General features: G+C 41.5%; 1 protein-coding gene across 26 annotated transcripts in view; it reads left to right on the top strand.

The window, feature by feature from the left end:
- The first annotated feature begins 1,704 nt into the window (after positions 1 to 1,704).
- TCF4 (transcription factor 4) overlaps positions 1,705 to 16,758 on the top strand; it is a 342,581-nt gene continuing 327,527 nt past the window's right edge. For 4 of the 26 annotated variants that reach the window (XM_077936469.1, XM_028748126.2, XM_028748137.2 and 1 more), the window contains exons 1-2: positions 6,556 to 6,663; positions 7,003 to 7,075. In XM_077936469.1, the coding sequence (XP_077792595.1) occupies positions 6,631 to 6,663; positions 7,003 to 7,075 (106 nt within the window). In that variant the 5' untranslated portion in view covers positions 6,556 to 6,630. Of the gene's footprint in view, positions 2,447 to 3,292; positions 3,403 to 3,603; positions 4,044 to 5,112; positions 5,205 to 6,281; positions 6,382 to 6,555; positions 6,664 to 7,002; positions 7,076 to 16,758 lie in introns of those variants that run through there. The other 22 variants (XR_013394718.1, XM_077936463.1, XM_028748117.2 and 19 more) reach the window with 19 other exon arrangements.

Consider the following 16,758-nt stretch of genomic DNA (forward strand, 5'->3'; position numbering starts at 1 on the left):
CACCACCACCATCACCGCCTTCTCCCCTTTCTCAGTTGTTGAGGTAAACAAGCACCTGGTAATTTGATTCTGTAGCACTTTTGAGAAACAATTGAACATGTTACCATAAACTTTTCCAGCTGGATGAAAAGCTCTCTGCCTTACGTGCGCGATATAAGGAGTTCCAGGCGCCTACCCTGGTTTCGGTTTCCTCGGAATGAGGGACAATGGAGGTAGTGATGCCTTTATGATATATGATTTATTTACACATATATACAACCTGAGCATATGATGGAGGGGCTCACAGCATTAACACCTCAAAAGAATTTTGCTCCTCCCATAGCCACAGACTTCAATTCCAGAAGAAATCAGGCATGGTTCTGTCTCCCAGCTGCCCAGCCCACAGGCTTCTAGCAACTAGCTCCACACAACTCAATTCCCAACTCCGGCCTTTGTCTTTGAGGGGGTGGGGCACATAATAAGTGGAACATAATAAGTGGCCTTTAATCTTGAAAATATCCAAGAGTAGGGCTTTGAATATGTAGCTCACATCCCACCGCCAACAACAGTGAAACCTTTGTCTTCCGGTGTATTTATTAAGAGTTTCATAGAATTACAGAATTGTAGAGCTGGAAGGGACCACAAGGGTCATTGCAGGAATATTTTACCCAATGTGAGAGTCTCATGCTCTACCGCAGGGGTAGGCAACCTAAAGCCTGTGGGCTGGATGCACGGGTGGCCCAGGAATTAGCGTGTTTTTACATGAGTAGAATGTGTCCTTTTATTTATAATGCATCTCTGGGTTATTTGTGGGGCATAGGAATTTGTTAATGCCCCCCCCAAAAAACAGTCTGGCCCACCACATGGTCTGAGGGACCGTGGACCTCCCCACAGCTGAAAAAGGTTGCTGACCCCTGCTCTACCGGCTGAGCTATACCAGTTTCAGCCTTGAGCCAATTTACATTAAAAAGTAGCACTTCCCCCCCCTTTAGTGTTTTATTGATGGTAATGATGATAAATAAGTTACAAAAACTGTGCCGGGGATTGTTTTAGAAGCCCTTTTCCTCGTACATGAGCAATAAACTCTTCTAAGAGTGCCTGCTTTTTTGCATGTGCATACCTGACCTAAAACAACAACAAAACAGCTGAAGCCTCCCTCACATAATTATTGCAATTAGCAAAACTAGGGTGGGCTTTTTTTGTTGTTGTTTTTTCTGCATCGTGTTGGGAGTTTTAATTAAATGGCGTGAAGAGAACGATGAAAACTTTTCCAGAGCAGCCCCTCAAACCTCGGTGGTCCAAACCCCTAATCTGTGGGAAAACCATAAAGGATAACTGAAGAAGTGTGCATGCACAGGAAAGCTCATACCAATAACAAACTTAGTTGGTCTCGAAGGTGCTACTGGAAGGAATTTTTTTTATTTTGGGAAGGGAAAGTTTGTTTTTTTGTTTTTTATTATTCATATTTGCTTGCGAAGCTTATAGTGATCCCCTGCAAACTCTGTGCGCACGTTTCGCGGGAAAACGTAAAGTTTCCCCTTCACTTCTGTACCACACAACCCTCCTCTTCTCCTCCTCCTCCTCCTCCCCCAGAGTTTTGCTTTTCCTCCATCTTGGTTGACTTTCTAGCCCGGCTGTTTACCTCTCTATGCTCCGCGCGCGCCCTCCTTCCCTCCCTCCCTCCTCCTCCTCCTCCTGTCGTCATTCTCTGCAATAGGCGACGCGGCCGAAGCAGGCAACGTGCAGCGAGCAGCGGTGTCGGCAGCGGCAGCAGCAGCAAGCTTTTTTCCCACCCCTCTTTATAAGCACCACTGCATTGCCCGGATGTGAATGGATTACAATGTATCTTTCAGGGAAACGTATTGCTATCAATTTCTCCGCGGGGAAGTCCGTGATGATGATGATGATGGCGATAATGAGGAGGAGGAGAGCTCTGTAAAGTTGGGACAAGTTTGAGACTTTTTATCGCTGGGTTTTTTTAAAACAGAACAAAAACAAAACAAAAACAAAACAACAACAGAGACTTGAGGGGGTCGAAATCGTACTGCCACCGAGATTTTTTTCTTTTCTTTTCCAAAATAGTTCATTAGTAGCCATGTGTTTATAAAGAAAAGTCACAGGGCGGGAGGGTAGTTTGCTGGATCTTCCTTTTTATTGTTTTTGTTGCGATATATCTTTTTTTTTGCTGGCTGGCTTCGTTTTGCTTATACTTTGGGTGGGAAGACTTATGCCTTACGGTGGATAAATCAAAAACAAAGCAAAAGCCCTCGCGCCCGGTGTAAAAGTTGCTTTAAGAATTGTGGAATACTCTCTGGATCGCAAGACTGAGTGCGAGTTTAAAGTACTTCTCCTTTTTTGAGGGTCAAACACACGTGAGATAATAAAGCACCTTTGCAGAAGAGCTCTCTTTTCTTCCCCTAAAATATCTTTCCTTGGAATATTGTGAACATATTTGTGGCCATTTAAGGTAAAGTTACAATTTCCTCTTGGAGTCGTTCTTTTTTCTTTCTTTCTTTCTTTTCTTTCTCTCATTAAAAAAAAATATGTTGATCCCACTGTGTTTTTAACTTGATGCAACTTCGGCAGTGTGAATCGAAGCGCACCGTGCATGTGATAATAGCATCCACACGCTTAGCAATAAGCGCATAGACAGAGGGGGGTATGGGCTGGAAAATATATATATATACCGTGCCAGTAATAAGTAATGAAATTGTTTTCTATCACGCGTGCTGGGGGGGGGGGCGGCGGCGAGGAGGAACGAAAATCAACCGGGCTTTCTTTGCGGGAGGGGGGAGTCTGGGAAAGGGGAATAACCTGAGGCCTGTAGTAGCAGCATTTTGAAATTAAAGTACTGTATATACAACATGCTTGCGAGAAGGGAGGGAGGGAGAGAAAGGGGGAGGAGGCTGGCATAGTCTCCAGAAAACTTGCCTGTGCAGAAAGCCAGTCGAACGCTCGATTTTGGGAGAAAAAGTTTGCAGCGTTGCTCTCTTTTGGTGTGGTCTGCATCGTAAAACGTGCCATGGAAGCAGCATCGAGCAAATTAAAGATAGACGCACCAAGATCGTGACACAAAAGCACTTTTATTTTATGTCTTGCGAGTGGTCTAAACAATGGTGGGGGGTTGGGAAACGGAGAAAATATTAGTGTTCCTTCCTGGCATATACACTTCGTCTCACGTGCGTTTTCTTTATTGTTATTATTTTTTTGCAACGGTGTATAAAGTAGTCCGCTTGCTTAGGTCTCCTTGCGCGCTCGCGCGCGAACTGCGGAATGATTGTTTTATATAATAAATCCTTTAAAGAGAGAGAGAGAGAGAGAGAGAAGTGTTTGGGGACTTAGGGGACGTGAAGGGAGGCGAGATATATACAATCCATGTGTAGCTTCCCAGCGTCAGTGATCAGGGGCATGGAAGAAAACGAGGTGCCCATTTATCTTTATTGCATATATAAACATATATTTCATTGGAAGAGGGGGGTGGGTGTCTCTGTGTGTGTGTGTTGCATGTGTGTGTGAATCCTTAGGCAGGCAAAGGCAATATCGGGGGACGGTGGCGTCTGGTGGTGCTCCTGGGCTTCCCCTCTCTCTCCCCCCCCCCTTTTGCTGAACTTCCAGTCCGGCTTTATTCGGGGTTTGCTTGTGTGCGTGTGTTTCGCGGGGTGTAGCGGCTCGTGCTTTGCCCCCCTCCTATCGCCCCCTTCTCTTCTCCCTCTCGCTTCCCCTGATTAAGGCAGAAGAAGAGTTTGGGTTTAGGAATCGGGGCTCCTTCTTCCCTCCTCCGCCGCGTCTTCTTCTCCTCTCTCTTTCCTCCTGGTTTTTTTTTTCTTCCCCTTTTTCCTCCCCGCTCCAGTTCGGGGGAGAGCTTTTAGCGTGGCGCGCCGGCGGGGTCTCTCCTTTTTCTCCCCCCTTCTCTCTTTCTATCTCTCTCTGTATCTATCTCCCTCTCTCTCTTTCTCTCCTGCGTGTTGTTGTGTGCGGTTGGTGGATGCAGTGATTTCGAGCAATGAAACCCAGAGCTCGGGGCTGTGGTCGGAAAGGGAGCCCCTTCTCTCCTCTCTCGGCCGGTAGGTAACCGGAGGTGTCCTCTTTACTCCCCCCCCCCCCCTCGCTTTTTAAAATGTCTTTAGTTTGGAGTTTAGTTGTGGCTGCCGCTAATGGAAGAGGAGCTGCCGCTTCTGGTGGCTTCATTTAAACACGGGGAATTCATCCCCCCCCCTTCTTTCTTTCTCCATGGGGTGCGCCCGGGGAAGGGTCTGCAGTGGCCTGTTTCAGCCCCCCCCCCCCGCTTTCCAATTGTTTGCCCTAGAGAAACGGACTTTGTTGCAAACGGGGCCTGAAGATGCCCTTTAGTCCCAGCTGGTTACTTGCAAGTCTCCCCAGTCACCTTTCATACATTAGTTACCTAATCGCCAAGGGTTAACTCGCTTTCTTTTTGTCTGTCTTCCTCCCCCCCCCTCTAAAAAAAAACCCCAAACAAGTCTTCGAGGGGTTTAATTATAGTAGGAACGTAGGCTGGTCTCCCAAAGGCTGGTGTGTCTCTCCCCCCCCCCTCCAACTCCACTCCCAAACCTCCCATCCCTATTCTGTTGACCTCCCCCCTCCCCACGTCTCCTTTGCACCGACCGAGCCTGTGTTGCTCCACTCTATAAATACTTGTGTTTGCCGCCTGCCTTTATGTAAAATAATCGGGGTGGTGGTGGTGGGGATATGTGCATGGGAGGAGAAGGGAGCGGTGCAAAATAAAACAAAAAAGAAAGTTGGGAACGGATGGCTGTAGTTTCTGCTCTGGGTTTCTCATTCATTCCTCGTTGAACCTCCTGTTGCATAAACGATGCGCTGAACGGCGCGCCGGCTCCTCTTCTCTCTCTCTCTGTCTCTCCCTCTGTTCTGGATTTTGGGGTTAGACTAGTGGCTGATAAACTGGGGTTTCGAGCGATCCGGTGAAACTAGTGTCGCCTTTCCTGTCTTCTTGTCGTTGCTGCCCCTCCATCTTACCCCCAACTCCCTTCCCCAACCTTTCCCCCCTCCCCACCCCAACTCTCATTTAAAAAAATCAAAAAAAAAAATCCGATTGTTGTTTCCTGTAAGGCTCGGGACTGGGTTTTCTGATTGCGGTTATTTCCATGTTTCTAGGTTTGTGTGATTTTGCTAAAATGCACCACCAACAGCGAATGGCTGCCTTAGGGACGGACAAAGAACTCAGTGATTTACTGGATTTCAGTGCGGTAAGAAACAACAGTGGAAATTAACAACAGCTCTAAAAATAAAATAAAATAAAAAATTAATTAAAAAACCCAACAACACCCTCCCAAAAGTATGTTAAACTAAAGCAAAGCAAAGCAAAATAAATAAATAAATGCCCCCAAACCTGTGATCTTCAGTACATTGGGTAATTTTTAACCAGCAACTAGACCCATGGTAAATATGAACGCTTTATTACTATTATCAATTAGAATTTTGTTACATTATCTGAAAGGAGATTGAATATTGTCTGCAATGTACTGGGATGTGTTCTTATCATTTGACACCCCCCCCCAAAAAAAACCCCTAACAACCCTTACACACCTAATAAAATTGTGGGTATTTTTTTTCTCCAGAATTCTCTCAGAATAATAGTTACTTGCCATTGTGCATTGCGTTCTTAAAAGTATGGCTTGCACACCAACTAACTGATGGCTAATCAATTGCTTAAAGTGCGCTCTCAGTTCTTCCCTTGTTTCATTTATTTTGGCACATGGAAAAGGGAAAAGAAATCCAGCACTAGCTCAGCTTCAAGTTTTCACTGAAATCTCAGATTGCTCTGTCAATGAATGAGTTGCAACTTTTCTGTAGAAAACTCTCCCCCCCAACTGATGGCTAGTGGTGTGTGTGCGTGTGTGGTTATTCTTTTTAATTTTAAAAATTATTTATTTTATCTTTAGGCTTTCCCCCCCGTTTATAAATATCTTGGCCAGATATTAACCAGGTTCTGGGTAGTTGCCTAAGTGCCATACTCCCCCCCCCCACATTTCCATCTACTCCTGCTTTTCTCCCCCCCCATCCCTGCTTTTCTCCCCCCTCCTAATCTTCCCCCCTTCTTCCAATATGTCAGAAGTCTTTATTTATTTATTCACAGATTTGTGGAGGGTGGGGAGACAGAGACCAAGACAAATCAATTTGATGTAGGATGCATTTGTGTCTTTAAATAATTTCAGTGCTGGGAGGGGGGGGAAAATAAAATCCACCTTGTAAGTGGGGGCTATCTCAGTCTGCTGTTGTCTCTCCAAGACTTTCCTTTTGAGAAATGGCTTTGGGAAGTTTGGCCAGGAACCGTAGCCTGAGGCAGCTCTGTAGCTCCCACTTCCCTAGCTGTGCTTTTTTCCATTTGTTCCTTTGCTTTTTGTAGTCTCTGACTCAGGGAAGGTGCGTATTATCCACTAGACACGTCGAAGAAGATGGAAACCAATTAGGGTTGAAATAAATGCTGGAGAGTGAGAGAAAGGGGGGGGGGGGCGGAAAGAGAGAGAGAGAAAGAGAGAGAGAGAGAGAGAGAGAGAGGAGACTTGCTTCAAATTGCTCTCATGTTCAGAGCCGAGATGAAAATTTAGGGCAGGTGGAACTTTGCATTATTATTATTTGGGTTCACATATGACAGACAGATCCTAAAACGGAATGGAAATGGATATAGCTACGTTTATGACCAAGGTTTCAGTCACAAACTTTTTTCCCTCACTTTTGTCAATCTAAATGTTTCCAAAAGGGTCCCCCCCCCTTCTCCTTGTTGCCTGATATTGTGGCTGGGGTACTGAGGTCCCTCCCCCAACAAATCTTGTATTGTTTTGGGAGACATAAAACTAACATAAGGGGAAAAGGGGGGAGACTGCAAATACTGCTATACCATTACGAGAGCAGAGATGGGAGATGTTTAAATAAACTGTTGTTAGGTTTCGTATAAAGTTGAATGAAATGTGAGCTATCAGCGAATGGGAAGGGGGAAAAAAAAGCCCTGTTTACCAACAATAATGCCTCTTTGTTTTCTTTTAGATGTTTTCACCTCCCGTGAGCAGTGGGAAAAATGGACCAACTTCTTTGGCAAGTGGACATTTTACTGGCTCAAGTATGTACAGCTTCTGTTTGGAATGCAGTTAAAGTGTCTCCTTTAGGTATCTTCCACCCCCCCCCACCCCCAATCAGTGTGTGTTAGTGAAATAACTCTTATCTTGGTAGAAATGGCTTCCATTAAGAAACTGAAACATTTATTTCATACTGCTTCATGTTTAATATAGTACCTTTCTCAGAAATAATATTTGGCGTGAATAGTTATTTTATAGGATTTAGTTTTAAGCAAAACCAAGTTTGGGGTATTTTTAAAAATCCAAAGTACTTTTATTCCTTTTGTTGCGTGGGGAACGATAACCAACTCACTCAAGGTTTCTTATGCAAACCAAGAAGAATAAGTCCTCTTTTAAGTTCTTTTCAGCAGTATATATCTTTTTTTAAAGAAAAAGTCCTAATTCTCTTCCAGAAATTAGCATTTGCTGATGGATTGTTTTGGGATACGCATCAAGATTACAGTCTTATGCATTATTCCTTGACACACACAAAAACTTTGTTAAAAATTATTTTACTAATGTGACTTTCTTAATGCATATTACACCTTTTGGATAAAGAGTCTGTTTGCGTTTTTGCAAATGTGTTCATCTATTGAACACAGGAATGTTTTGCTTTCAGCAAAAATACAACATTTATCTTTGACCAAAATAAAGAGTCTGCTTATTGATGAAGTAAGCCACTGGATATAATAACTGAATGTTAAGCACAAAGGATGTTTATATATTGGAAATAATTCATTTTGTGTCAGGCTGGGGGGGGGGGAATGCACATTTGAATACCTTCCACGCCCATAATTTAATTTCATAGTGTTCCCTACATTATTACATGTAGTTCCTCGGATGTTCCTTAGATATACCTACAATTAAACAGCTGCAGTATTTTTGAAATTTTGGCAATTGTACATAACAGTACTCTGTAAAAAGCATATCTGAAACAGATGTTGAATTTTCGCAAGCCTTTACAAGCTCGCTACCTATGATTATGTAGGGGTGTTATCCCATATCTATCAAAGTTAATGGCAGAATTCCCAATAGTTTTAATGGAGTCAAAGTGTATGAGGAATAAGATAATGTCTGTAATTTTCATTTCCTATTTAACTGCTTAAATGTGTATTCCTCCCCATACATTATATGGTTTTATATAGCTTTTTTAAGGATGACATACAGATAACTAAATTGAAGTTAGCTTGTGCTTTTGATAAGTTGTACCATTATTTTTCATAAGTTTGTATTTTTGATAAGTTCTATCATCAAACATACTTTGATTATATTCAGAATTTTAAAAATGAAGACACGTGCGATATGAAAGGTGATGATTTCAGTGTAGCGTTATTGCAGGTTTCATTGATGGGCCTCGGTACACCTTGATTTCTAAATGTATTGTCTTGGATGAAAGCCTCATCCATTCCTATGGAACTTGTAATACCTTGTAATAAATCATTTTGTAATATTTTGCTTATATTGGTGAAAGCAGAGTATTCTATTTTTTTTTCATTGTAGAAGCAGTGCAAAGTATTTGTGATAGATAAATCGATTTGCCAGTTACATTCAATCAATGCTGCAGCTAACTATTGTTCTAGCAAATATTAGCTGTATGCTACTTTTGAGGGATTTCCCACAGTTTAATAGTCTCTTGTAAGGCCAGTTGATCAACAGTTTTAAAAGGGTGAAGAAACAAGCTGAAAATATATTGGGGGGGGGGGGGGACTAAAACATTTTTTCCTAGTACGCCCAGTGCAAACATCTTGTCATTGGTATGTAAGCCTGACATGCAAATAATTTAAAAAGAAACATACACACAAAACCCTGAGGCATGCCAGTAAAATTAAGCTGTAGTATCTTAAAACAAAGCTTCTTTTTAGAAACCATCCTAAGGCCATCATCCTAAGCACACCTTCTTGCAAGTAAGTTCACTGCTTTTCTAGTGAATGCCGCATATGAATGGAAGGTCACTTTCACCACCCATGTGTAAGAATAAGATAGGAAGAAACCCTAGTGTTCTTTCCTACTTAATTAAATAAAGTATGGTGGAGATAATTATGTGGTGAAGGTGCAGAAATTTGTATGGCTAAATAGCATACTCTTTGTTATATAGACTGCATCTTTTTTCTTAACTGGCAAATGGTTTTAAAAGAGATCATTCAGTGGTTAGAAGAGATTGTAGAATCCAGTATCATATAAAACTGACCCTTATCCTAGGAAAACTGACCTCAAGGTGCACTTACATGTACCTTGTTTCCTAGTGTGGATTCTGGCAAATAAGCTGTTTTAGAACTCTTGCACTTTATAGTTTCACTCTTAAGGTAAGTCTAAATTTGAGGATAGGTAATTGTATTATAAAACACTTTCAGACTGCATCAAAATATGTTTTAACAAACAGATTTGCAGTTTCAGAATATGTCTAGATTACTGTCTAGATTACTTTCCTGGCTTTGCCTCAAATTGATAGCTGTACTTTTAGTGAAATAATTACGTCCATTAAGTTGAGTCTCGGATGCGGTTTCCTGTCTTTACTACTGGTGTGTATACTCTATAAATGTTTGACTAGAGAACTTACCTGCTTTAAAATTGATGTTCATTTAATGGAAACATTATTAGTGACTTGTGTATTGGTTTGGGATTTTCGTTGTAAAACAGGGGATCCTGAATTTTTTGAATTTTATTTTTTTTACTGTGTGTGAGAATGTGAATGTGTGTGTTTTAATCTGCTTGTTCAACACATGATGGTCTGGTGTGATTTGTAATGTGCGAATAAAAGGAAAGTGGGCCTGTATTCCCTTTAATCTTTAATTTTACAAATGTGGCCTCTTACTACCACAAGAAATTGTGAAGCTGCAAGGGAGAAAGGAATGTAACCTGAGCCATAGACCTGACATTCCCAGAGTGCGTTTTTCACATGAAAGGCTTTTTGTCAACGCTGTAAAGGACCAGCAGTTTTTGTTTGATGTTTGCAGGTGTTCAGCAGAGAGCACTAAAACAATCCAGCCATGATGGTTCAGAGGCCTTATGACCTCAACAGGGAGAACTGGAAAAGATGTGAATAATGTTTAAGGAAACTTCCCCAGGCTCAGCCTCAGTAATATGGAGCTTATGGGTTTGATTTGTCTTCACCAGTGACTTCAGGACAATTGGAGTCAGCTTCTACAACAGTTAGTTAAAGTCTGCCTGCATGAGGATGCTTAGTTTTCATTCCCATCAATTGTTGTTCCCAGTAATTTTGTGTGTATGTGTATAAAATAAATTCTCGTGGCCTAGCTACATATTCAGCATTTGAGATTTCCAACTGAGCAGTTTCTTCTTCTTCTTCTTCTTCTTCTTCTTCTTCTTCTTCTTCTTCTTCGTCCCCTTTTGACATTCTTTTCTAACCCTCCACAAGTAGTTGCTTTGACATAATGCTTTCAAGAATGTGTTAAAGTTGTCTCAGTTGATTATTGTGTGGATGAGTTGCATGAGGGCAGTAATGAGACTGGCCATTCCCATAAAGCCAAGGTTTTCAAAGTGTGGGCTAGGTGTTATAATAATAATAATTTATTATTTATACCCCACCCATCTGGCTGAGTTTCCTCAGCCACTCTGGGCGGCTCCCAATCGAGTTAAAAACAATACAGCATTAAATATTAAAAAACTTCTCTAAACTGGGCTGCCTTCAGATGTCTTTTAAAAATAGAATAGTTGCTTATTTCCTTGACATCTGATGGGAGGGTGTTCCACAGGGCGGGTGCCACTACCAAGAAGGCCCTCTGCCTGGTTCCCTGTAACCTCACTTCTCGCAATGAGGGAACCGCCAGAAGGCCCTCGGCATTGGATCTCAGTGTCCGGGCTGAACGAAGGGGGTGGAGGCCTCGGGATGTTGCCAGGAAAGGGGTGAGCTCTTCTGCCACTCTTTCCTTAATGTCAAGCTACTTCCTGACATCCAACTACTCCAGTCAGAATAGCGCAGGTGGTGGCATATCCCACTTCTTGTATTCTTAGTGATGACCACTGTGTGCCCCACTTGACTATTAGCTCAACATCAAGCTGCTCTTTATCCTTTGTAGTGCTTTCCCCAAGATATACAGTAGAAATGGGCTTCGCCTGCATAAACTTCTGGTTTCATCTTGCTTCAGATATACATGGGGGCCTTGAATCTGAGATCTTCTGCTTTAAAGTGAAAAATCTTGGGTCAAGTTCTCAGAAACAGCAGGGGTGTTAATCCTGTGTGTGGATTGTACCACTGCAGACTGAAGTGATAGTCTCACATGTTACAAAAGCAAGGAATACACACACACACACACACACACACACACACACACACACACACACGAACATGAGATTTCTAGGCTAGATATCTTCGTTAGATACCACTTTTTATATGCAGAGATCTATTGTGGTTGTTGCTGTTGTTACTACTAAGGACCATTTAGTCCAGTTAGGACTTGATGGATTTAACATATCACAGAGTGGATATAATTTACTTTTAAACCCTTTCAGTTCAAAGCATTTGAAGTGTTGTTTTCAGACTGCCTCGGTTTGGATGGCTAGATCTATGTGCGATGAGATAAATTAATTTCTTTTATATTTCTCTGAAAAAGCACATTACATTGGTGGTGTGGCCTTCTCAAATAAAATACTGTTATTCTGGTATTGTGACAGCAGGAGTTCTTAAATGAAATTGAATGTTTGTCTTTAGATTGACTGGCTGTAATACTTATTTTATTTATTTTGATTTTTATGCCACTCAGTCTTGGATGCTCTGAGCAGGTTGCTATTAATGTAATAAAGTTAGACAGAAGTTTAAAATTCCTCACCTTTCTCCCACCTTTTCTTGTCTACCCTTATTCTTGCTTCTAACCTTTAGAGAGACTTCTCCCTAGTCCCAATATAAATACAATATAAGCATATGTTTCTCATTAACTTTAGATGGAGTAATAATAATAATAATAATAATTAATAAAATGTGTTATCTACACTTCAACATCAGGTCCTATGATTGGTCACAACAATTCAAAATTAAATGGTTAAATTAAGAACACTTAAAATTAGTTACATTCAAATGAATAAAGAAGGTCCTGGAAAACTCACATTTCAGGTGTCAAAGGTCGGGGCCAGGAGGTGTGTCTTCGGCATTTGCTCGTAGACTGTGGGGTGAACCTCTGTGGGGAGAGAATTCCACTGCTTTTTTACGGTAACATTAGACCTAAATCTTTGGCTTTTCAGTTGGTCCATTTGAAGACAATAGAAACAAGCAAAACGACAGTTTTAGAATGAACAATAGAAGAACACAGGGATCAAGAAGGTTTACTGCCCAACAAACTGAAAGTTGCATTTTGATGTAGAGATGCATGTGATAGCTTTAAGGGCATCCTGACAAGAACAGGAAAGTGACTAATAGTTAATTCTATACATGTATACTCAGAAGTAAGCCCTTTTGAGTTCCGTGGGGCTTACTCCCAGGTAACTGTATACAACTGCAACCTTAAAAACTGAATGGCTTCAGTTGCATGGAAGACACAATTCAGCAAAGGAAGCTTAGAGCACATGGCAGAACACAGAGATGAACTTCATTTGCATGTTTGACTATGTTTGTTATCTTGCCACATGATGTTCCACCATTTCAGCGTAGCATTGTTGCACCAAAAATGCACTTAGTACCCACATAAATTGAAGTGCCATGAATCATTTAAGATGCCACTCTTTGATGGCAGATGGCACTTATATTTTCGAATAGTTTCCCCTTTGTTTTGTCTTTTGCAAATCATTAGGGATTTAGCCATGCAAATGCACAAGAGGATCTACCACTATGTTTGTCATTGCTTACATTGTAGTTATGATTAAAAAGAGAAGGAATACTCGTCTCCCATCCTCAAGTCCTTTCAGCTATGTTTCCTTATCTCACAAGGTTAGTCATGCTCCCAATTCAACCAGTTATTAGCTATTGTGTGAGAAGGCCCCAAGGGGTGGTACTTGGGTGAGATATTGTACTACATGCTAACATTCTTCAAGGCTACAAAATGTTTCAGCGAGCAGTCATAGGCACAAAACTAGAAAATAGTATTTTCCTGTTGCATTAGCCTTTCCAAAAAATAACCAGTTGAAATATTTTTGATCTGCTAAAAATCAAACTTGGTTAAAATAACCCTTGGAGATTCTGTGAGAGGCAATACAAATCCTTCTCATTTTCTTATGGCAGAAAACATAGCTGAGCTTTTGGTTTCCGATAGCAGGGGTCACTGATAAGACCTGTTTTATGAGATGATTTAATTGGTAATGAGTTACAAAATGTTTAATGGAATACGGTATTGGTTGTAGCACGAATGATAAAATCAAGGAGTATAGTGCTGTTTACTTTGGTACATTTATTGCATTTAATACAATAATTAATAGCAATGCTTAGCTTTTTTGTAGCACTTTAGAGTATTCAGTGTGCTTCACACACATCCTAGTTCTGCAATACAAAATTGCTGTTTAGCACTGACCAACTCAGGAGTCGGCAACCTAAAGCCCATGGGCCACAAGCAGCCCATGGAGGTTGTTTAACTTGCCCATGAGCCACCCCCAAACTGAGCCGCCTGCTCAGCGAGTCCCCGTCTGCTGCGCTAAACCAGTGTGGCGCGGGGACTTGCTTCCGCGCAGTGGCGTAGCGTGGGTTGTCAGCACCCGGGGCAAGGCAAGTAATTTGCGCCCCCTAACCTGTGGATTTGCGCCCCCTAACCCGTGGATTTGCGCCCCCTAACCTGTGGATTTGCCCTAACCCCAGATGTTGCGCCCGGTGCGGCCGGCCCCCCCTGCACCCCCCACGCTACGCCACTGCTTCCGCGGTGCCCGAAATTGCATCTGCACAGATGCAGGTGCCGGAAATCACAGCCGCGAGCACTCTCTCTCTCTCTCTCTCTCACTCACACACACACACACACACACACACACACGATCCAGCCCATGGAGGGATCTCCGCTGGAGTGAAGCGGCCCAGGCGAGGTAAACCTTGCTGACCCCTGGACCAACTCTTATTTTGAAATAGTCATGTTGACTACAGTGGGACTTGCTCTGGGGTGAATTATTTGTACATTGCAGTTCTAATGTGAAAGCATGGTCTTAAACTTAGCCTTTTCATTTTTCTTTAAGCGTTCTGGGCAAAGATGCAACTAACTTGAAGGCAATAAGGCAGCAGGAGCAAAATTGGTGGCATAAAATATTCCCTATAAGCTGGGTATGAAACGAGCAAAAGTGGCCAGCCTTTTCATTGAGTGAGAATGCAAAGCTGGAGTGATTTGTATGCTTTGGACCTCTACATATGTTATGTTTTTATCATTTGGTTGCTGAATTTATGGCCAAATAGCTGTAGTCCTGCCTTTTAAGCAGTGGGCTCGTTCACAGTGTGAATAGGAAATGCAGGCTACCTTCAGCATGACGGAGGCAACTATCGGTTATGAAAATCAATTTGCCATGGGGTAAATGCACATAAGTAAAATGCAGTATTTCTTCAGGTACACTCATGGGAAAGTGTGGCATGCATAAGGCCCTTTTCGGAAAAAATAAATTTTGTATCTCTCACTGCAGTTGTTTTGAAACCAAATCTATGTTTATTTTTATTTTACTTTTATTTTAAAAAGCGAGAAAGGGTCTGTGGCACGGACATGTTAAAGGTGCTCGATTTTGGCACAAGCTCTTGTGGCGATCTCTACCAGATGCACAAAGGAGAAAGGGAAGGTGATGGATTAGAGTGTTTGTTCAAGTCGTAAGTGTGTAGAGTTAGCATTTAGACGTAATGCATACGAAGAAGCTCATGGGCATGCAGTTCATTCTTACCATTCAGTTGAAATAAACTGCTTACATTTAGTTCTGTTTAGTCCCATTCAGTTGAATGGGGCTGAATTTCCCCATATCTCACCGCTTGGTCTTCCCTAGCTTGTGAATCGGTCTGGTATAAAACAAACATTCTGTGCCTTCAGGGAGGTCCAGACTGAAGCACTTACACCTCTGTATCGTTGACGTGTTTCTTTTCGAAATCCTAATTCACAGCACTGGTCTCACTGAGGGTGATCTTTCTTTTACATGTGGTATGGCAGCGAAAGCACACTCCCCCCCCCCCCCCCTGTCCACTGGTACACCTGCCTGCCTCTGATGTGAACGGCAGATAGCCATGCCTAGCTAACTTTTGAATAGGATGCACACATGGGAATTGGTTGATCCTGTGGTTGTTTTCTGGGTTTTGTCTAGGGTATTCATTGTGCTACTCAGGCTTAAATGTGTTCAATTTTACGTATGTGCCCCCTCCAAACATGGAGCCTTTCTACCCACCATGTATATCTGATTCACTGAAAGTTCATGCATGAGCATAATCTTGCTCTTCCACCACTCGCAGGAGAGCTTGGAGGACAGTATTCTGTGAACTGGTCTAATATTGTTTATTTCAAAATATGTATTTACGCACGTGCACAGATTCATTCCTTGTGATCTGAGGGGTGCCAGGAATGAAGCTCCTTGAACATTTGACAAAATCAGCAAATTGTCTTTTACCCTTGTAATGAGATAATCAATTAAATAACAGATGAACTACTGTATATAATAGAGTGAAGTAATGAAAGTTTATGCTCTTAATTACTTGATTCTCTTTTAAATGCACAGAATTGCAGAGAAGTAAAGTCTTCCATAAACAGTTTTGTTTTAAGCTTAATCTTTAATCTGTTATTATAAACATAGCCGTTTTGTAAGCATTTCAGATCAAACATTTACTCCTAATGGTAAGCTACATTTTATATCAGGAAGTTTGTGACTTAACAGAGCCTACAAAGAAACGCAGTCCTGGTGGCCCCAGGCCTGTGGTTTTCAGCGTTTGATATTATGATGCTATTTAGATCCGTTCCCAGAAGGCAAGATAACAGATCTGCAATTGCTTAATCAGGAACAGTGTGTATGTTTGCAATGGTCTGCATTTTAAAGATCATTTACCAAACTGTTCTTGAGTAAATGTTTGTCAGTGTGGTGGACATAACAAGAGGTGTATCAGATAAAAGGGAGGCATTAAAGTTACGAAGACATGCAAGCTCTGATTTAATAGAATATCTGTTTGTTTAGATACTTTGAAAGTGAATGGTCCTTTGAGGGATTCATTGAAGGTGGCTTATAAAAAACCACATGCATTTCAGGACCCTTTGCCCATGTTGAAGTTATCACTTCCATATGCTTCAAAATAGGTACATACATGCTTATCACATTTGATGGCAAACATAAAGGGTACATGCAATTTTCTACATAGCAATGATATTCCGTGTAGGGAATTCATCATGCATGAAGCGGTCCTTAGAGGGAACAATTAGATTAATTTGCAAACACTTTGCATATTTATTCAAAGAGTATAAATATGTTCAGAATTGCTTAATATAGATGTTCATTGTCTTCCTTTCTGTTGCTCAGCTTTTATGCTACATAGTATGAAATATATCAATACTAAGTCCTAACTGCAGGCTTGTGTATGAAATAATAATTAATCAGGTGGATTTACCTTGAGTAATCAGGTTGTTGTACTAAGGAGTACATATTTCTCTTTTTCTTTTTTTTTAAAAATTGTTTTGGCTTTTAAAGACCAGTACGTATAATTTTTTTTCCATGAAATAAGTAAACAATTGAGTCCCTCATCCCAACTGGTTGCACAACCTCTTGCTTGGTTCTCAGGAAAATAAACACCAGAGGTTCTTAAAATTAACATATC

The sequence above is a fragment of the Podarcis muralis genome, chromosome 11 (genome assembly GCF_964188315.1).
Source record: "Podarcis muralis chromosome 11, rPodMur119.hap1.1, whole genome shotgun sequence".
Lineage (NCBI taxonomy): Eukaryota > Metazoa > Chordata > Lepidosauria > Squamata > Lacertidae > Podarcis > Podarcis muralis.